Here is a 24618-nt window from a genome sequence, read left to right on the forward strand (position 1 = left end):
CTTAAAACATTATAGTAAATATTATTACTAACTAACTACCTATTAATACGAAAATAAAGTTTTTTCCTGTTAAGAAGGTACTCAGAATTTAAAGTAGTTCTTATACGATTTCGCAGATTTACTATTTTCAAACAAACGAGATGTTAACGCGTATAACACTTAAGTATACTGTATACTTTTAACACGTTTAGAAACACACACACATTATATTATTATTATTTACTATCATCTAAATACTAGCTATTGTTTCTGTCGAATTTAACTTAACCTCTATCTTGGTAAAATTTTTCCATGAAGTTGAAAGTTCTGTCTACTATCACTCTATGAATACTATATATCTACACATTTATACACAATGTCATATTTACATTCGTGTAGGTGTAGCAGTGTATACCGAATTTGTATGACATACAATCATTCCGTCGTTGTACGCGTAATTATATGCATGATTGTTTAATATTTATTATTTTTTTCTTTTTAAACGACCTTTTTAGGTTTTAAAAATGTAGGTTTTACTTGGATGTAGTCCAATCAATCATTCATTTTAAGCAAAAATACGTATATATGTATATTATCAAATATAATTTGTTTTCGTATTTAATTGGTTTTGTGTCGGTTTAGTTTACTGTACGTAAATAGTCACTAAAAGCCCAATAATAGTTATTGTGGTCAGGAGGGGGTCAATCTTCTAAAAATACTTACAAAAAATAACAATTATATGAAATATCATTTTATATTACGAGTATTCTACGATTTTTTTTAAATTTATGGAACTTTTTTGTTGACTTATCACTAAAATCTTGAATTCCATCTAGCTACAACCGTAACAGCTGAAACATATTGCTAATTATTCATATTTATGATTAAAAATGTATGTGATTGATTATATCGTATAATACTAGTTTGATTTATGATATCATCAATTACTGGTAATTTTATTTATTTTTTTTTAGCTAGCAATTTTTTCATATTGTTTCTTATATAGTATTTTAATTTAATTTAAAGTGAATGTGACAACCCATACATATATTTTAAATCATAACATTTCAAAAAGACTTTAAAAGTAAGGAGGGTAGTGTAGGGTTGTACTGTGCTTTGTAAGCTCTCGTGGTTTTGTTGAGCATAAATAATGTTGTTTAGGCTTCCCGATAAAAAAAATAATTACACCTATGCTATATGATCCCTATAATTTAGAATTATACATATGTTGCAATAAAAATAGCATGAGTAACTTTATTTTACATTATTAATATTTAATAGATATTTCATTCTTTGATAATTTATTCACGAAGTGAAAAAAAAATTCGTCAGAAACATCGATTTTCATGATTGATACGTAACTACATAATATTATTCTTAATTTTTTAATACTTAATACTGATAAATATTATATTCATTACTTATACATTTTCATCTCATTATTAAAAATGAATAACCATAATAAAATATTTTAAAAACTTACACAGATTTTGTTATCTGCAAGGTAACCATAAAATATTGTAAATAATATACTAACATAATTGTTTATCGATATTTTTAACTTACTGTCTAAAGATATCATTCATTTTTTATTAAACCTTCTTTTATTATTATATTATTAAGTGGTTATAAAAATATGAAACATTTGTTTGAATAATATTGTTAAAAAAATTCTTGCCAAGTCGGAGATCAACACGTAAACTTTTTTGATTTTAAATTTTTAGAAATTTATTAATTGTATGCAATATATATGACTTGTATGTATAATGTATTTTATTTTAATTTTCATTTAGTGAGATAGGATATCCGTAACCGGAGAGTGGATTTTGTTGTTTGGGGTTTTGTTAGATTCACATTGGCTAAGAAAAATGCCTTGAAGATTTTTAGATTTTTATCTTTTATAGTTAATTCATTACAGAGTTTCAAAAAAATTAAAACACATTTTATTGGGCTTTTTTTTATGTTTTTCAGCTTTATAGCTTTGTAGTGAGTTAACGATTGAAGATAAAGTTCTGAAAATCTTCACTGAACTTCTCCTAGCCAATTTGAATCTAACAAGACCCCAAATGACAAAATCCGTTCTCCAGTTTCGGTAATCTACTACGCTAAATGAAAATCTAGCAAAAATTTATTTTTTTAACTATAAAATTAAATTATTTTTTTTTGAAAATGTTAAATCTCAAATTTTGTATCTATTTGATCTTTTTTTAATGAGCTATCAACTAACTTTTTAGCTATAGTAGTTTCGGATTAAAGTTAAAAATAGACATTTTGGGACTGTTCACGCTGACGTTTTTGTGGATTAAAATCGTTATACTGCTTGGGTGTGATATCGGATATCTCTCATTAATATTTTATGTTAAAGCTAGCTTAATTATCCACCTATTCATTAACACTGAGTTATATTTTTATCATTTCATTTTCCAATATAACTAAAAGTCTTGAAGTTTTAAAATCTCAGACTTTTTTCATTTCAATTACCGTACTTGATTAAAAATCAAGAAAGTAAAAATTGTCATATTTCTGTATAATCTAAATCTAAGTATTGACTAAAAAATTTGATATACAAAAAAAGCATAAGTTAATACATTTATACATTTATATATCATGATATTTTATATAATATATTTATGCTGCTCCAGGAATAAAAAACTACCTACGTGTTTGTAGTATAGTAATTATTAATAGTATTTAAACAAACTGTTTTCAGTTATCAAATAAACTAATGTATATTTTTTTTAAATAACAGTTATTTTTTTGTTTATTAAGGGAAATATATAGTAATTTAATATACCTCAACTTTTTTAATAATCACAAATTTTTATAACAAAGTTTAAATTTTAAAAGAAAAAAAACTTTTTAATTATAGATAAATTTGATGTGTATTAAATTAAAATTGTAGAAATTATACAAACAGTTTGAAAATAATTAATATTAGATAGTTATAAAGTTATGAATGATAAATAATTAACATACGATATTATTAACCTAAATTGTTGGTAGATACATAATATCATATAATAAATTACAATATTATGTAGATTACTTTGATCTCTTAAAGTACAAATTATATAATTTTTTACTAGAAATCACGTTAAATAAAAAATATTGAAAATATAAAAAGTGCCATTAGAAATAAAAAATAAAAACCACATCATTGTAAAACCAATACATATTCATTGCTCTGTTCAGAATCTAATGTGTTGTATTAATCCATGAAATTTAATTAGTTTGATACAGTCATTATCAATCAATTATAAAATATATCAAATTACTTTTAATATTTTTAGATCAATATACATACTATTATCTTAGAGAACAAATATTTTTTCCAATTCAGCGTGTATCATCATATTATTATAACTGGCCATTAAAAAAATAGTCAACTTATTAAAACCCTATTAAAACTGCAAAAGGTTGTTGACGGTAACCCCTGATTTTTTCTTTCGTACAGTTAAAATTAGGTTTTGGGTAGTACGCACCTTTTTTTTATTATAAATATTGAAAGCTACATTAGCTGTATTACTTTAGTAGTACATACTATATACTATTAAACAACATTAATGTTGGTATGGAACTGAATGGAAAAGAAATTTGTTAATAGGTATAAATATTATTATTGATAAAATCTGTAACTTTTAACACATACAAAAATACTAACAAAGATGTGTTAATATGCGTAAATAATAGGTACATAACTAAGAGGCGACAATGCAAAATGTGCTATTTCCAAAATGTTGTAAATTGAGTTATACATAGATTCATATGAAAAAACAGACGGGGGAGATCGAATAGCGTGACCAAATTGAACCAAAATGTACTATTTATATTTGTAATATTTCCCATAGTAAATTGATCTAAAACATTCGTAATTTCTTCGAAATGCACTATGTCCATCAGAAAAATCATGTCAAAAAGAACTATTTCCGAATTTCATCAAACGCACTATTTTACATGTTATTTAGTGTAAATCAAATAATAATTGAAGCAAAGCGTACTATTTTCAAAATTTTATGCAGAACGTACTATTTCCAGATTGAAGCAGAACGTTACATTTCTCATGTTAAAAACAATAATTATACTAAATAAAGTATTTGCAAAACATACCATTTCCAAGTGTAAACAATGTAGTTAACATTTCAATTTAAATCGTTTAATATAAACTACTATTTAATTATTAATGGAAATATAATAATTTAAGACAGTTAATATTATATTTTATTTACTAGTTGGGGCAACTGATAAAAATCGGTTTATGGTTTAGCGTTGAATGCATTAATAGCAAATGTCGCTCTAAAAGTATACATAATATCACGTTTTACCTACTATGGTACCATATTATGTTTATTGTTTAATGTTTTAATAAAATTACCAAGATATAAATATTTATTCAAATAAATCATCTACTAAAATGTTCAACTCCAGAACCATTAAAATGGTGGAATATGACTTAATAAAAAAGAAGAATAATCCTCAAACTAAAAGCATCGAAGAAAATTTGAACTATGAATATATTGAAAAAGTATCAAGGTGGTTAGAGGTATGAATATAATGTATTGGTATACAACATATAGAACTTTATTATTATTATATTATTAAATAATTAATATTATATATTTATTTGTCACTTTAAGACCTAATAATTAGTAGGAATATTTCCAGAAATAAAATAAAATAATATTCTAATATTTTACAGAATTTTACAATATTTTTAATTAATTTTAAAATAGGTTCTTAAGTATATTATATAATACATTAAAAAATATATTCTTATAAATACTATATTTGGTATTACTCAAAATATCAACATTTATTTTAATAGTTCAAAAATAGTTTAATTTTTTTGTTGTATCGTTGGTGTTGTGTTTAATATTTGATTGATATTATTACTATAATCAACAATTTATATTTTATTTATTTTTCACAATATCACAGAATGCTCGAGAATTTTATGAAGATATTTTTAAAAATAATAATGTATATTGTATACGATGTTTCAACTAATTTTTGAAACATTGTATTATAATATACGTATTTAGTATTAATAGCGCAAGCAGGTCAATACCATGGACTTGTTCGTGTAACTCAACGCACCAAAGAACCTTTTGTGAAATATACATAGATATTATACTTTAACGATTTTATTAATCAATATTTCGTTAATTAAGTAACATAATTTAAGTATTATTCACTGTTATAGTTCAATACGGTTATTGTTTTATTTCTGTTTGTTAAAATTAACATTCTGACAAAATCGAACGATGAAGATAACCACTCTTCCATCAATATAGCTCCGGTTTCGAAGTCCGTTTTGTCAATGTGTAGAACGACCACCTCGGCCACGGGAGCTGCGGTTTACGGTTCCGCGCGACCTGAGCGTCCGAGCGTCCGCATCACCACTGGAGGGTTGACCGCGTCGCGGAGACCACGAGCTTACGAAGACCGCGAACCCGTTTTCGCTGCAAGTGATCTGGTGAAATGTGTACAGGTGACTTACTCTCATTCTCGTATCCTCCCCCCCCTCGTTTTTCGTCGCCGTCGTCCTGCCATGTGCAGTACCGGCCTAGGGGCCCGATATCATCCGCCGCGGTCGCCGCTATGCTGCACGGACGCAACATGTGAGCGATACGACTCCCTTTACGACGCGTTTCCACGCCGCCGGCAGCGGGAAACGCGTTATTCCTTTTTTGTTACGTCCTGTTTTTCTCGGCATCTGCACTCTCCTCCTAAGCGCATACGGCCATTACAACACCTTCAATCACATCATCGATTACCACCGCGATATCTGCTGTTTCGTCTATCCGTGCCGTGTTGTCCGTTGCCATATCTGCTGTTCTGTCTTCATCGGTTACAATAATTTTGTCTATCATGTATTGCACAAGTTCTGCACAAAAAATGATTGAATTAATGCAGCGTTAACATCTGCTGAAGAATATACTGTTATTTTGCTGTTTGTTGATGCCATATCGTTTTGAATAGTCAATAATAGTAATTAATAAGTCTGACACGTTAGGCGTCTAGTAAGTAAATAAGCTTGATTTTATTTTTTCGTACACCATGAAAGGTAGGTCACCCGGACGATGAGTACACGGCGTCGTTTATTACGAGTCAGCGCTCACCCCTGCGTTCGTCAATTCTAATCGGCCGACATTATAGGATTTAGCGAACCCGTTTATTTTTCCAAATACTATTATTATTATTTATTTATATAACTTACCTCTAGTAACATTATAACAATTTAACGAAGATTTCGAATATTTCGATTCATACTGTGCCCGTTTTAAACTTTTAAGTGGTATTTTTTATTTAATTTTTCAATTTAATTACGTCATTCGATTTAACTCTTTGTGCATATCTTTTCAATATAAAAAAAAATGACGATGTCGAGCAAGTGCACATATTATTATCATTATTATGATATGTAATTTTGTTATAATTTAATTAATACTGCTAGTGTATAGTATGATGTATATCATATTACCGTTATAACATAGTTCATTATATCTATTGGAAAATTATCAATTTGTATTGGACTTTAATTTAAATTATTTATAATGTGTGACAAAATATGAAACAACATTTAAAAAATCAAGTAATAGGTAGTAAAATATTATGTATATTTTCAACTTTTCTTAATTAAAAATTTACCTAAAATATATTTTTAATCATTCAAAATTCTAACAAGTTATCAATACAATTCAATATTATTAAAATACTTTGTTAAATTGAACCATATCAATAGTCAACATATAAATGTAGCAAAGCCGTACAACTATACGATTTTGCCCCCACAAGACTTTCAAAAGAAATCGAGCTTCATATTATGAAACATTAAGTAAATGAATAAATTAACAATAACATTGTTAATATACATTAACAAATGAAAATTACACTTAATTAGCTATTAAATAATAATAAAAAAGACACCTATAAATTTTTTTTTCATATGAAAATTCAGCATTTCAGATTTTGATAATATTTTAATAAGCCAATGTAAAAACGTTCGTTGCATTTCTTTAAATAACGGGATGACAAAACACGTGCGTTATCATATTCAATAAATAAATGAAACATTTTAAACTGGTGTAGGTGTATTCAATTTACGTCCATGATATAAATAATTATTGATAATATTCTGATTAGGTATACGATTTTGCAACTAATAATTCATTTTTCTCTATTTTGATTTATACTCAGTCATATTTATAATATTATCATAAAAAAATTACAATGTATTTAATTTTGAGTTGTATTGAAATAAAAGTGAGCTTTATAATGTATCTATAATATATATTTTTTTTTTTTTTGTTCTTTACTATTAAAATCAAATTTTTAGTATTTTTTTGCAAGCAAAAAAGTCACAGAGCTTATTTTATTGATTAGTAAGTTATTTCATTCAACCAAAACAATAAAAATAATTCTCAGGATAATGCAAATTTTTGTTTGCATTATATTATTATAGAACATCAAATTATTTTAATAAATCAAACGCTTTAATATAAATAAAAATGAAAGTAGGCAACACAATTGAACAGCAAAAAAAATCGTAAATCGGAATAAAATGAATAAAATATTACAGTCGGATCTTTTTAAAGGTTGAAAAGTGGTTTTAAATTTAATTCACTAAACTGAGTGAATAATATTTTTGGAGATTTTCGAATGAATTGACGCATTTTTTAAAATTAAATTCTTTAAAAAGTAACATAAAATTATAATATTAATTAAAATATAAAAATATACTTATATTTACAAAAAAATATTATAATTTTCATACTCTTTTATGTCATTAGATATATAAAAGTATATTTTAATATAAAATCCCAAAATAGTGTTTATGCATTTACACAATTTTATATCATCTATATATATTTATAAAAAATTATATATTTTATATAAACATTTCAACTTTAAATAATATTATAGAACAAATTGTATTTATAAATTCTGTTTTTATATAAAAATGCATTAATATATATTTAAAACGTTTAGAATTCTAAGAAATATAGTAAAAAGAAAAACAATAAATAAACGAGATTCTACTCTCAAACGCTTATAGATATGTTTAATAGTTTAACCTTTCAACTTTGAAGTTGTCGTTCTATCTTTAAATTCGATTGTAGTGGCTACGAAAAAACCGCACACACACATTGACACACACTGTTGTAAGACTAATAGATTCTTCGATTTGAGCACAATATTAATATAAAGCTGTAGAAGTAAAAGAGAAGAATTTGGTATCAATTTTGTAACAGTGTAGACGGAATAACGACATTTGTTGTTGGTCAAATCACGTAATTGAGCGTGAACAGATTTTGTCCTAGTCTGTTTCCATCGCAATAGGCAATAAGTTCTAGAATTCGGAGTATCCATATGCTGTATGTACCTTACCTATTTCATTATTGATTTTATTCAATAGCTAGTTTTACCATTTCACAAATTTATCGTAAAAGAACTAAAATTCGCGCAATGAAAATAGTTCAGATTTTTTTACATGTATATCTTCTTTGTTCAGACTAACGAAAAATATATTTTTCAGCCATTATTAGTAATATTAGTAATGACACGTGTTGACTGCCATTTGTATAAATTATATGGACCATACATTTTATTTCGCTAGTGAGGGAAACATTGAATCAAGTTCAGTGATCAATATAATAACTGTAAGTAGTTCATACTTAAATATTTTCATAACGATAAAATTCAAAATAATATATCGAAATTTTAAATACTGTATTTTTAATTGTGCATTGCTACAATTTATTGCTGTATACTATTATATTCTTCTGCTTAAAATAATTTTACTCTTTATATAAATACTGTTTAATATTCGCCGCCGGAAAGTATATTCAAACACCGCCCATAGGAATAGGTAATACAAAAACAGAAACGTGTATTAAACGTGTTTTATAATTAAAAACGGGTTGATGGGGTCAGGGATTATATTTCTCTGATAAACAAGAGATAATAATAATGTTATCACAGCTGTATCCTTTTGGTAACGGTCAAAAATTTCATTATGTCATCACCTATATATAGTTTGAACTCTCGAAAAATCGCCTGAAGTACAGCTATTGTTGACATTTAGAAGTAATCCACATGAATACAGTTGAAATTACTGATGTATAATCCCCCGTAGAGTTGATGTGTAGTATAAGGTATTATATGTGAGCAGAATTGCCAGAATTGTGTATCAAATTGATTAAACTCCATTTCGAAATTATTAATAATAATTTGTCTGTAGTGAAAATCATTATTATTTTTACTTCAGATTCAGAAATTTAGATATTATTTATAATAATCGAACACAAACTAATGTATACATATATAAAGAAAATAATTGTTATTTAATTTATAAATCAAAATTTTAATGAATGGTTTTTTAGTTATTAAAACGTGTATACTAGCTGATGTATCACTATTGACTATTGAGTTCTAAGAATAGCCTTAAAAGTAGTTAAACGAAAATCTATTAAATAGAACTAATATTTAATCTAGTACTTACAATACTTCGATAATTTTAACAAAATATAAAAATATGTCAATAGATTAATAAAAATGACAATAATTTTCATACCATCATAGTCCAAAAATTACACTATAATTTCCGATCGTGGACTTAATGCCTTTAGTGTACAACATTAAAAAATTATCATTTGAATAAATTTATCATTAAATGAAAAATTGGTAATGATAAAATAATAAATTAAATTATACTTATTTTTATATAACCAAGTTAACTATATAATAGATTAAAGTAATAATTAATAAATGTTTTATTATTTCGTTTTTATATTATTGTAAGTAAACATCAAATATATATCATAATTCTTCAAACAATCACTAATATTAACTAAGAAATTATTATTAGAGTACATTTATTTTCAGTTAAAGGTTCAGTAATATTTTACATTACATTACGATTTGTTTTATACGCTTAAAAAATATGAATAATGTTTATTATAACTAATTTACAAAAAAAAAAAAAATCATAATTTCACCATTTTACGTTATCGGTTTATTTTATCCGCAAACTAATTAAGTATAAATATTATGATATTTTTTTATTACAATATATTATTATCGATTATCGACGACGAGGTGTATTTCTTTTTGCCTATCTAAGACGCCGCGTCCCATATTGCGATAAAATCATAATATTGAATAATACTGTAAGCTATATATTTTTTTTTTATATAAAGCTGACTAAGAATTTTATCTTTGTAAACGAAAATGTAGGTGCTAGAAATACAATAAACTCAAATTTTTTTTATTTAAATTTATTTATGAAGACGGGTTTGACAATTTGTTAAGTTTTATTGAAACATGGATTGTGTGTAACCGTAGGACATTACAATACGATGATATGACGTTTCTTATACGTAAAGTGAATTTGAAAACAAAACATGGTCAACCGCGAGTTTCAATAACAGTGAACATTTTAAATTCCGAAATCTGTCTCGCACTTAAAATATTAACGACGATATTCTCCTATCATACAACGATTATGTTCTGAATTATTTGTAGTATAACCACTAATCCTCGTAGCGAGAACGCCTACCGTGTTGCCGGAAATAATATTTGTGGCGGGGACGACGGAGGTATAGAGATGATCGAAATACAAGCACTACGGTTGTGGGTCATAACACTCGTATAACTGTCGTCGACTAATGATTATGGCTGCAGTGCTGCACAGGTTTTTTTGAGGTGGGGGGGTGTGTGGTATATAATACGACACGACAAACAAGTGGCCTCAATTACGCCGGGTGGAGATGTTTGATTGTTTGGTGGGCTCACTGTACGGGCGTAACGCGCCCAAATCGGTATTGTACTCGGGGAAACGATGATATATACACATACTCACACCACCACCTACGATCACACTCTAACACACATATATACGCGTGCATGTGTGTGTGTATACTGTATATATATATATATTTGTGTAAAATTATCGTTACTGTATCCTAAGCAGGCATATTGGAATACACGACCCTCTCTTAGGCGGCACACCTCACGACTGTGTCTAATATTATTCGACGAACCACGTGAACTGTTGACACATTGTTATCGTCCGTCCGTCCGCCTGCCTATGGGTATACGTGTATGCAAAATATATACTATATATAGGTAATACTACACACACGCGCGCTAACACACGATCGGATACGTGTTTGGTGTTAGATATATATGCATATATATTTATAATAATAACAGAAGCGCTGCCAGTTATAGTAATAATATATATATATGTGTGTGTATAATGATATATTGTGTGTCGCTTGTTTGAACGTGTCGAGTGTTGCGTAGATATACATGCCCTAAGTAATCCCCGTATACAGTAGGTTGCGGGTGTGTATATGATGCTCGTCAAAACCAATCCGATTACACCCCCCCCTCCCCCCGTACATCTCATCGTCTACTCTCGTGGAGCCCAGATCGTGTCCGCTGCAAAACACGCGTTGTACTGAATTAAATCTCAATATCAATCTCTATCCTCACTCTCTCTCGCTCTCACCCGTATATAAGTTAATATATGTATAAATAATATATATATATAAGCAAAAACAGAGTTTGCGCCATTTCCGCCGCAGTGTTTTTCGCCGGCGGCTTATCTCCGACCGATCGTAATTAACCGAGACGAGTCGCGTGTCGTCAAAAAGCCGAATTGACGATACATATTATCTGCATATTACTATAACTCTCTATGAGCTTTGTACATTCGATACGCTATTACATCACACAAGTACAACACAACTGCAATGTCATGGTCTAACTAATTTTATTTATAAAAAAAAATCAAATTACGTTATTATTAGCCGCAGATAAAGATATTCGATTTTTCACGGTGTATAGCAAATTTATTATTTTATTATTATACGGTATAGACAATCAAAATCGGAATTATGAGAATAAAATATTCATTGAGAGTACCCAAGTTGACGATTAAAAACTTATTTACATTAACGTTGAAACCACCGGTAATAATGTAATGCGTGGTAACCGGCAACTTTATCTTCTAGTTGTGACTTAACAATGCCACAGATCCCCAATCGAGTAAGATTTACATATATATACTGCAAATGGTGGATTACAGATTTTAATACAAAACAAATTTATTGACTTACACGTTTAATAAAAATATTAACACCGAGGGTAAGTTAGATTAGTTTAATTGCCTACAAAATAATATATTCACACAGCAATAAGTGTTATAAGTATATAATATAGTATATAAATAAGTTAGGATTTACGATTATTTACTTATTACTATTTTATTTTTGCAGTTGTGTTAATTTAAATTTTATAACACTTTTTTGGAAATGAAGAATGCTATAAATTAAATCATACGAACACATTTTAACTTTAAAAAATGACAAAAATACAAGATAAATCAGATTTCAAACTTCAATCTCGAAAAAAAAAAGTTTCTTATTTGTATTCATTTTTACGTCTAAGTAAGTATGATTCAATTTTCTTGCACGATATCAACGATTTCATATTCTGTAATATTTCAATTTAATTTCAATCAGTTGATTGTAAATTGAAAATTTCAGAAAAATGTAGATCTAAAAAGTGCAATAACTTAAATTAATTTTAGGTTTCTCGAATTAATACCGTTCGACAATACACGAATAAGTATTTTACAATAATATTGTAAATAGAACTACCTGAAAACAATGACAAAGGCAGCGAACGACACGATCTCTCACGGATAATACTTCCGGGATACACGAAAAGGAGGAGACTTGTCTATAATAAATTACGCGTAATGAATCAAAATCACAGTAGCTCATTTTGGCAGAAGCCGGATAAATTTAAAAAGGGGAGATGATAATATTTTAATGATTATATGCTGTTGAACATATTATGCACATTAAAATATGTATGCATTGTTTGTTACAGTCCATTATAAAATCAAATTTACCATATTTATAATATTAGTTTTATTATTATTATTATTATTATTACATTTCATACGGAAATTCACTAAATAATATTATATCTCTTGCATTATTCAATCGTATTTATTTCTCCAAGGCTCTAAAGAAAACACCCCTTCAAATGGAGGATGACGTCCGTCGCGACAAGGCCATTGTTTCCTTCAAGGCGCGTCCGGCATTTTAAGCAACCTTCTCTTTTGTTCAGCGAAACACCTTACGTTTAAAGGGATGCGTTGGTGAGAGGCGGGACGGCGAGGGAGATGCGGAAAAATCAAAAGAAAAAGACGAGGTAAAATATAAATATAATGATGATTTCGAATAAAAATTCCTGAGGAAAAAAATCACGATGGAAATACGGCTGCCCCTTACTGTTGGCCCAGTGAACTATCAAATTGGATTCGCCAGAGAATTATTGTATGTGGTTGGTCGTAGAACAAAAATCGAGTTATTTTCCAATTACAGATGTGCATTTTCTTACGTTCGAGTCACAAGACGGGTAAACCACCGCCACCGCTATTTCCTACTCCTATTACACAGCTACCTCCATCACCGATACCACCACTACTATCTACAACCGTCACCACCACCACCACCACCACCACCACCGCCACGTCACCACAAACATTTCCTATATATTCGACAGCGAGTAACATACAAGACACATCCATCCAATATACTTCGGCAGGTACCCGTGTACGGTCGGTACAGTTACGTTTGTTTAATCAAAATCTGCTTACAATGTCCCTTTTTGTTCTCTACGCAATTTATTTCAAATAATCATCTATAGCTTGTAGCTATATATATATATATACATAGAACTATGTAGGCCCTGTCTTGCATTCGAAATAATATTGTACTAAGATGTATTTTAAAATATGTTCTTCTCATTATGTTTGTTATAAACTTTAATCCTATGTAAATAAAATATATCGAAAACTCATTCATATAAACCACACCTATTTGTGGATAAGAAAACAAACGTAATCTCATCTAACAATTAAAATATACAAAATTCATCAATTATTTGCGCGTAATGTACCAAAATCATATTTTATCAAATTTCAATAATTTTAACAGAAAAGAATATTGTGAATAATGGACCTAGACAAATAATTCTAGAATTTACCCTGCTAATAATGATTTATCATTGTAATGAATCTGTTAAATTTGAATTCATTGTTGCCTATACACAATTGTATGCGGAAAATGATTCTTAACAGAGTCAGATATTTTATTTTTTTTATATTAGTAATATGGTAGCTACACATATAGGATGTAAAAATATTTTTTAAATATTATCGTGTATTTGTAAAAAATTTCAAGTCAAATATTTTTTAAATCATAAAATAGATTAAAATTAGTATTCATCTATTAAAAAATGTCTTCATCCATAAAAAATATTATTAAAAAAATATAGGTACATCGTTGAAAAACTAATACATTTAGCGCTCCGCTCAGAATATAAAATTATAAATATATAATATATACCTACTTGGATTTCAGTATAAATAGTGTTACCATGAATAATCATTATACTAAAGTAGAGACAACTGTGTCCCGTAATATGATTATGGCCGAAAATGATTATTTATTACAAGTAATGGATTTCAAATTTACAACCGTTATATATAAATTAATTTCGTTTGTTCTTTCAATTTGAAAGTATATGCTGGGAACACAGAATCCTTGTGGTCGTTATTAGATATTAGCGAAAAACAATATATAATAAATCATAACATGGATATAATAGCTTTATAGTGGAGACTTTGACTATAAAATATTATATGATTCTATTTGGCCGATTTTCCGTTATGGACCTATTTTTCTATACTAAAATAAAGCTTATTTTATTTTACTTTTCTATTCGATTTTTAGTCATATTGAAATATTACAGCTATTTAATTAAAACCCTCTGGGTTACTTAACCCCTTAACTTTAGTCTTTACATTTTTCTGTATAATATATAGTAGGTGTACCTATTGTTTACCTCATCATCAATGAGTAGGCCGGTGTCATAGATGTATTAAATTTGAATTGAATGATAAGTATATCATCATTGTACATAATGGAAAACAAAAAAAAAAAATTGCTTACTGCTATATTTCTAAGGATTCGTAATACTTTATTTTAATAATGATATTTGTAATTTATTTTATATTACTTATACGGTAGATGTCTTAAATAAAATAGTAATTAATAATTATAATATTTCATACAATATTATAACTTGATAGTTATTCATTTCTATAAAACACTAGTTTTGTATAAAAAATTCCCGTTTTAATTTTTTTTTTTTTTTAGTTTTTCCCGATTATTTCGACAAAAAACTACTAATATAACAACAAATAAAATTATTTTAAATTAAATAACGTACCTATACATTTGATAATAAGTTTAATGGTATAGATTTATGTTATAATACCAAACACTTAACAAAACAAACAATTAAGGTATGTTATTTTCTTGTAACTTTATGATATATGTTTTTTTCGAAAACTACTTTATACTTAACCCAATATATTATATTACCATTAAAATTATTGTATTTTAAAAACAATGGCGTTTTACTGTTAGAAACATATTACTTATAAAATATTGAAGCTGAATTCAAAATTACTAAGAAAAGTTCTTTCAATCACTATATATATATATATTCCCAGTTTTTCAGTATTGTTTAGAGTTTCAATAAAGAACAAAAAAGAATCAGAATATATTATATATACTTGTTTAACTCCATGTCGATTTCAAAGTCAGGTTTAAAACCTCAATTCCATCGCATTTACACAGTGAAAATATTTCAGAAATTGTATTTTGTTTATTTCAAGTCAATGTATTCAATAAAATTACAATAGTTCAAAAGCTTTAAAACAAAATCCAGCGGAGCCCTAGAAGTTAACCACAGTCCTAATGTTTATAGTACCAAGGAAATTCCTATGGACACACTTTACAGAGAAACTTTGACGATTGTATCTACGCATAGGATACACTGTAACTTGGGTCCAAATCCACTAAGGTCTAGGAGGAAGAGGGAAAGTTTAGATACGTGATAAAATTTGTGTTTCCTCTCTCCCTCCGACGTAGTGTTGATTTGTGGTTGTTGGATGCGACCCATTACCCGGTGAGAAATTAGTTACCATCAACTCGACATGTAGTTTATTTGGATAATTTTAATTTATGATCTACCCACTGTACAATAGTTTCTATATAGTGTCAATATTTTATGCTGGAAATTGCGATAATTACGTTTAAACTTAATAAAATTAATACTATCAGCTATAATAATAAAGTTTGATAACGTTTTTAAAATAAAAATGTATAACAATAAAAGTACAGAATTTTAAGAATAAACAAGTGCATTATTTTTGTCATTTAATAGAAATGCATAGTCAAGCAAATATCATTCTTAGTCTAAACTAATTATTTTGCTTTTAAACTTAATAAATCTTACCTCATTTTGGCCACAAACGATTGTGTGAAGTAAACGTCCGAATCAACACCGATATCTTCTTTGGCCAAGTCCAAATCCCAGTCACTAGTATACCGAATGTATTTGCATGACAACGATCGAAAATCTGAAAATTATAAATATCGTTAATTAGTTACTTCATAAAAAATAATGTCATAATATGAATGATCATAACGAGTATTGACATATGACATATTGTGCACTGTGTTGTTATCTACAGATTATAACTTATCAAATGTTTATATTTGTAATTATTATTATTACTGTTTGATAAGTTATTAATAATGTCTTTAACGGCCAACTAAATATAGTGGTGCGTTAACATAAAATGTTTACCTAATACATAATTGTTATATGTGTTCACTTATTTTATTTAAGTACCTAAATAAACCAGATTATCATATGTAAAGTTCTGAGATAATTAAAGTGAAAGACAGAGTTAAAAGACAACTTTTTTCACAGTTTCATATTTTTTTGTTGTTTTTTTTTTTTAATAATTTCATAGAGTCACCTATATTTATTTATTCTATACAAGGTAAAACTATAGTAAATGAAGATATCGAATTTACATTTTATATAGTTATTACGATTTTACATATACATTATATGTATAAATTTGCAATGTATATGTTACGGTGGTTGACAACAATATTGGTAAATTACGTCTTTTGTCTAAATGATTCAATCGTATAGATAAATGTGGTAAAAACAACACGTTTTAAACTCAAATGTACATCTTTCATCGACCATTAACTTCATTTACAAAAACTAGTGGTCAACGATCATGATGATAAATCTCAAAAAAAAACATTGATTGTTTTATTACTTAGTTGATTTTCTTAAAAAATTATTATTATTTTTTTTTTTTTTAGTGCTACAACCAGTTTTATGGTTACATCAATTGAAGCCTTGCTATTCTTTATTGTCCTGCAGCTTAGTGTAGAGTTATTTTCCTATCTTTAAACTCGCCATAATCTAAGTAAATATACTAACTAATAAACCAATAAATAATTTCATATTTTTACGTGGGTTATCGCTTTGCTTATTGAGTTTTCGTTCGTCTACCTACTTTCACCATGATATTTTTAATACATGAAGCTATGTTGTGTATTCACTTAACACTGGACTTGAACTTAACACTTCTTGAATGTTGTTTACACCGATCTATTAATGAATTGAACATAATTTTCTACCTAAACTGGTAATTGACCTTAATAACCGGCGAATGTCTACATTTACAAATTATATCATTTACTACGTTTACATCATTCACCTTAACATATACGCGTATTTTATAAATATAGAAATTGTACAAAAAAACAATTTATTTTTTATTAATATAGGATATCGAATCAAATAATATTAAATTTCCAATTAATTATCGATTGACATTAACTTGACCTAAAAATGGCTATCTATACAATACAAAATAAAAATACAAACATTTTAAAAATTGTGTACATCCATTTAATCTAATTGTAAAGCTAAAAATCGGATACATATGTATTATTATCAAAACGCATTAATTTTAATAATTACTTTAAATTCCAATCGTATATATTGCATTAATAAATTAATTCAATTTTGTTGAGTTAGCCTTTTTTAATTAGAGTTCTACTATATGATTCATTTTGAGTACACATTTATTAATAACAAATATATTAGATGTAATTGGAATAATTTTAATATTTATAACAATTTGAATTTGAATTTGAATATAAAAGTATTATAATGTTAGTAAACAAGCAAAAACTGTATGTAATAATACCTAAAAGTACACAACAATATAATACCAGCTTGTCGATGACATCAAAAATAAACATTGTTCGTGTGTTTATATTTAATATTTATTTCCAACTGTATAAAACGACAAAACATCACATCTAATATTTATTAAGCCCTCCTAGCATTTTAAATCAATATTAATGTAATATGTTGTATTAAATGTTTTTATGTTTGTTTTCATTTTTTATAGAGAACATTTTAAAAGAAGATTCTTTAAAATGTAGGAAATCATCTTTTCAAATTCTGTTTTATTTTTATAGTATCCTATGCATGAACATAATTATTTATATTTAATAGTACGTAAATATGATATTTACAAAGTTAATTTTACATGTAGGTACGTAATGTATTCAGAGACATAGCAAGAACCAATAGCGCCCCTGGCAGAGTACCAAATATGAGCCCCCTCTTCCAATTTTTTTCTACTACCATAAAAATATAAAATGCTCATTATTTTTTAAAAAAAGCGCTCTGTTGATTGTAGCACAAGTTTATCTTTATTTTATTATTAACTATAAACATTGTTTAATCATGTATTATAATTGAATAATAATAACAAACTAAAAAAGCCAGTGCTATATAAATAAATACTTTAGATACTTATATAATATCTATAGACAATTTGCTCGGTCTATATGCTCAAACAATCAATACAATATCCTGCATAATTTGTTTTTATAGTTATGTAAAAACATTTGAAATAATCACGAAAAATGATATTCATTATTTTATTATAGTTTTACTTATTTCGCGTGGATATAAAACCTAATGTTTATTACTATAATTCATACATACAATAATAATTATAAATTCAATGCAAATTAGGCAAAAATTAAATAAACCTACAACTGTAATACTAATAATAAAATACGTTATTTTACTTTTAATATAGTATATTTACCTAACTGCATAATTAAAAAACATAACGTGAAATGTCCTTTTTCACATACAATGATATATCAAATATCATTAAATTCAAATTTAACATATTCATTACTGTGACACACTCGATATGTTTTATATAGCAGAGCGGTACCCAATGACAAACTTTTTAATATTCTTATTTTAAAATAACTAATATACCTAATCATAGTGTTTGAAAAAAAAATACATTAAATATTGTAACTTAGTTAGTAGTACTTTAGGTAAAGCATTATATTTATGGTATACATTATATTATTTTTATTTTGTTCTTTAACGATTTTCATTTCCAATTTGTTACGAAAAGAAAATATGATTTCGATTTATTTGTTAACGTCATTGTTGATCTTAAACCATACGTAAACTAACGACTGAGCAAACCTGACAAGTTAAGATTGTTTGTCAAAGCTCAAGCTGGGTCGAAAAGAAAACAACTAAAATAAATTGAATATCAATACCAGATTCATAAATTTCACAATTATTTTATTAATATTTTATTAAATATAATCACATTGTTATGATTATTACTTAATATTTAATACTATAATATTGATTCATTTATTTATTAAGATTTTATAAATTAAAAAAAATAAATTAATAATTGCATTGTGTTGATATAAAAGTAGATCATGCGATTAAAAATAAAGATTTATAGTTATAATTTATTGTTATATTATTTGTATGGATGTATATTTGTATATATACTGTATAAATGTTTGAAGATAATAAATAAATATAGCAATAAAAATACATCGATAAATTAATTTCTATTTTTTTTTCATTTCAATAGAGCCTCAATGTATTATTTAAAGTGGTCTACATACGTAAAAATATTATATCATATAGTGTTTAATTTATTCAACATCTACTTTTAGAATTACAATTATATTTTTAATGAACTTTAGAACCGAATTTGGGTTGTCAATATCTGTTCATTCATAACAAATACTAATTGAGCATTTCCCACTATTGCCTTAACGTTTTTGAATTTTTTAATCTTTATTTATTTTTTGTTCTTTTTATAAATTTTTTAATAATATGAATTTTAAAACTACAGTAACTTTTTTAAGATTATAATACAACAATAATCAAGTAATGAATAATTTTTAAGTATGTTTGTATACAAATATACAATTATAGTTAGAAATTATATTATTGCTATGATATAATTATTTTTAAATATAATAATAAAAAAAAAAATTAAAATATTCTAATAATATTGAAAGACATTATTTAGTTTATTAAGGTTATAATTTATTAAATAGTTTAAAATAGGGCAATTAGAATTATTAATAATTATTTTTCAATATTGAAAATATATTTATATGATCCATTTCTACTCGTATAAATTTAGTTTAATTCATTAAAAATATATCAGTACGTGGTGCTAAAAATATTTATTATTTAATGATTACACTGTATGTTATTTTATTTAAGTATACTATAACATATTGTATATTCTAATGTTTATATAAAAACTTTTTATTAACACGATATGACGAGTATACTAAAAGAATATTGTGAAATATTAGACCTTCCATAAATTTAATCTAATTATATGAAACAAAACACATATATAGTTATTATACATAGAAAACTTAAATATATATTAACTGATTAACTTCAACTTCTATGTTCGCACATAAAAATAAAAATAAAAATTAGCAAACTGTTATAATTCCAAGTTCAGAGTAGTTTCTTATTAGTTTTTACCTTGTAGATCGTATTTCCTCGAGACTGTTTTTTAATCAATATTATTTACAATAATATTCTGTATACTAAAATATTCTAATCCATACATTTATGAATATTAATAATGTATATATACTGTACAAAAACAATTTCGTCGAAGTATAATAATAGTGTAAATAGAAAATTTGAATACATGTACCTAATTGAATAGTAAAAGTAAGTGTATTAATAGGCGCATTAAATTGTATTTATGTTAAATAGAGCAATGTGTGATTGATTAAAATATTTTTTTAATAAAACAGCTCTATTTGATATTCATAGATCAATTGAATTCATCAAAGAATTTTTATGATCTTTAAATGTTTAACTCTTATAAAACTTTTAAAAACTTGAAATTGGTTTCAACCATTAAAGATGTATTTTAATTTAATTTATGTGCAGTAAGTGGCTTTTAAAATAAAATCTCGATTTAGAACTTTTTATTGACTCACAATCCTGCTTTAGTTTGATAAATGATAATGATAATTTATAATATTTCAATATTACTGTATAAAATATTTTCTTCGTACTTTGTGTATATAAAAAATAATTTGTTGATTTAAAAAATTAAAATTCGTTTTAAAAATTAACATTGGCTAGACATAAATATTTAAAAATTAATTAACGGAACAAGTTTTGTATTAGAAAAAATAATTTCCAATTCATCAAGTTAATTTGAATTTTGTAAACTTTGATGCACATCGAATTAACAATGTTTATTTGGCTTACAGAATTAAAATAATCCTTTTTTAAAGTGTCGTGTATTATAGTGGTGAATATTTTATTCAATTAATTTTAAAGTTGTCATATTTGATTAAAGTTTTAATTAAGGATGAATAATCTTATCTGTCAAAATAAAACTCGACGAATTCTATGGCTCCGGCTATAGATATTTATTTTAATTGTATTATAATTTTAATTTATATGAATTGCATGCATCAAGAATGCGCTCAGTTTAATATTATCATATACTATTGGAATTATTTTAAAAACTACGAAAAGTATAAAAAATAACGTAATAGTAAAAATTAATAATAATTTTACAACTATATTTTATTAATATTTTCTTATTTTATGTAGCAATAATTTGAAATTCACTAAAAGAGAAAAATTTTTTTTTCTCGAAGGCAAAATGCACAATTTGATACACCGGGAATAATATACTATCACATCAATAAAACACAGACAAATATTTATCGTGTGTCATAAATTATCGAATGGATATTGTCAAACGGTATATTATTATATCAAACCAAGCAATAACATATATTTTCGTATGAGAAATGTGTTGTTCGTTAAGTATAAAAAAACTATCAGTTTATTGTCCAAAAACAAAATTCTGTCTTCTTTGGATTTAATCCTACCCTTCACCTATATTCTAAATTGCTTGTTCTAACAACATTGGTAGTAATACTGTGTAGAACCAACAAAAAGGCATAAGAAGTTTGCGTTTTCTAGTTGTAGGCCAATTCTGTCAAATTATTCCCGATTGCACCGTTGTTTCCTTTTATCTAGTTCAACCTAATCTTTTTCGACGATCCGTAAGATTTCTAAGCCCAAAAATAAATTGTTTGTCCCTTTGGAATGCTGAAAAATGTATTATCAATTCAATAGAACAATGCGTTTGGTAGAGTACAAAACTCTTTACACGAAACACAATTTTCATATAATTATAATATAATATAATGCCTATATACTATGACTAATTTACATTTTATATTATACGTAGAATAAATGTAATGGCCTACAATTAAATTAATTATAATTACATCATATTATAACAATTTATAAATTAATATATCAAGTTTAAATTGGTACCTAGTGTTTTAGGTTGGATATACAATATATTAAAATGATGATAATAATTATATTATTAATCATTAAGGTTTGATGGATACAAAAAGGATTACACACACGATAGTGGTTTGACGAAATTACCGATCTATATAATACCATGACCACGTAATTTTACTATTGAATTAATTGTAGGAGCCAAAATATATACAATAAAACGTGTAATCGTAAATCTAAGTAATCTTTACGGTCTAAAATTAATATTTAACTTGACTTCGTTTTAAACGTTAAATAATAAAAACACGATTAATGCAGTGAGGTGAAAAATATTCCGAAAGTTTAATCCGATTTTAGTTGGCCACGGGATTATTTTTTATTATTTTTGTTTTTATTTTTCTGCCGACGAAAAATTCAATTCATTTTCATGAATTTCCCGGGGCGGCTATGGTGATTCAAAGTAGCGCAGCTAGCGCACGGTGAACCGAATAGAAATAACAATCCCTTCGCGTTCACTGTTAGTATATATTTACACACTTCAGGACTTTAGTGGCCTGAAACAAATCCCAGCCATGAAAAAAAAACCCCATTTGGACAGACCATTATATACAATTGGGAATTATATGACTTTACGTCGATGCAACAGCCAATGCGAAGGGTAAGCGGTTGGACGAATGGCCGTTTGGCGGAAAGGTGTACGGAGGTTAACGTGGTGTACACAAACCTAGTGGCGGTGGTTTGTTTGTTTTCAATTGGTTCGCGAGAATTACAGCAAGAGGTTGAAATCGGATAATCTTAGTTTTTTTCCCGTAATCGACATGTTTGCTAAACACGATCAAATACCGTTTTCTGACGGTCACACCGTTTGTTTTCAATTTTGCTCTCTTTGTTTTTCGTTATTATTTTTATTTTTCTTCGCCCTTTACAACAATAAACTGTAATCCGTGCGAAGAATAACGATATTAAATATTGACGAGGAAAAAGGAATTTCCGTTCCTTATACAAATACCAAATATAAATATTATAATATATGCAGTGCAATAATTTTTATCTCATTCATATTTTTAAAAGAGTTTTTGGAAAATTTACTAAAAAAAAACTTTTAAATTTTAAGTTTAGATATTTGTATAATATGTGAAAGTAGATCGCGTACTTTGAGGCATACTTCGGGCAACTTCACTCGTCTCACTCGTCAACTCGTCTCGTTCTTATATTATATAAAAGAAGATTTCAATTAATTCTCAACCTTAAAATTCATAATACGTTTATTATAAGGAAAACATATTTTTTTTTTATTAGACCTGTAGTATTCTTTTGTTATGCACAATTTAATAAGATTTTAATATTTATAATCATTAAAATATCAGTTATGAAACGTGATATGATATAACAAATTGTTGACTATAATTACTTAATTATGTTTGTATCCAAACTTCAATTATTTATTATTTATAAGCGTATGGTTATGTTTTTTAGATATTAATTATTAAAAATGATGTTACTTAATTGTATCTCATTATATTATTGAGGGGAGGGGGTAAGAAATTTAACTTTATATTGTAATACATGATTAATAATTATACTATGAATTCATATAACATCATAGAACTGTTTTTACCATGTCTGTATGCATAAACTATAAAATAATAATGTTTTGATAATGCATGCGGGAATAGGTTATTTATGTTTAACTTGATAATATTATAATAGTAGTATGCAAAACTATATAAATAATATTATTTTGGCATTAGTATGCATATGATACTACTGAGAAAATAGCATAAAAACCATAACTTATATAAATTAAAGCTGCAATGAACAAGTAATAAATAATATCTAAACAAATCATTATAATTTAAATCTATAGTGTTAAAAATATTAAAAAACAAATTAATTTAAAACAATATTCATATGTCTACAATTTAATTTATTAAATGAACTCCAGTAGTAAATAATAAATATAAATAATATATTAAAATGTGTAGACCTATTGATAAAGTAAAT

The 24618-nt window shown here is 26.3% G+C and overlaps 1 protein-coding gene across 1 annotated transcript in view; it reads right to left on the bottom strand.

Moving 5' to 3' along the window:
- Positions 1–24618, bottom strand: part of LOC113558961 (MOB kinase activator-like 2) — a 193152-nt gene that overhangs the window by 55926 nt on the left and 112608 nt on the right. Inside the window, exon 3 of the mRNA XM_026964553.1 lies at positions 16369–16492. Within this exon, the coding sequence (XP_026820354.1) occupies positions 16369–16492 (124 nt within the window). The remainder of the gene's footprint in view (positions 1–16368; positions 16493–24618) is intronic.

The sequence above is a fragment of the Rhopalosiphum maidis genome, chromosome 1 (genome assembly GCF_003676215.2).
Source record: "Rhopalosiphum maidis isolate BTI-1 chromosome 1, ASM367621v3, whole genome shotgun sequence".
NCBI lineage: Eukaryota > Metazoa > Arthropoda > Insecta > Hemiptera > Aphididae > Rhopalosiphum > Rhopalosiphum maidis.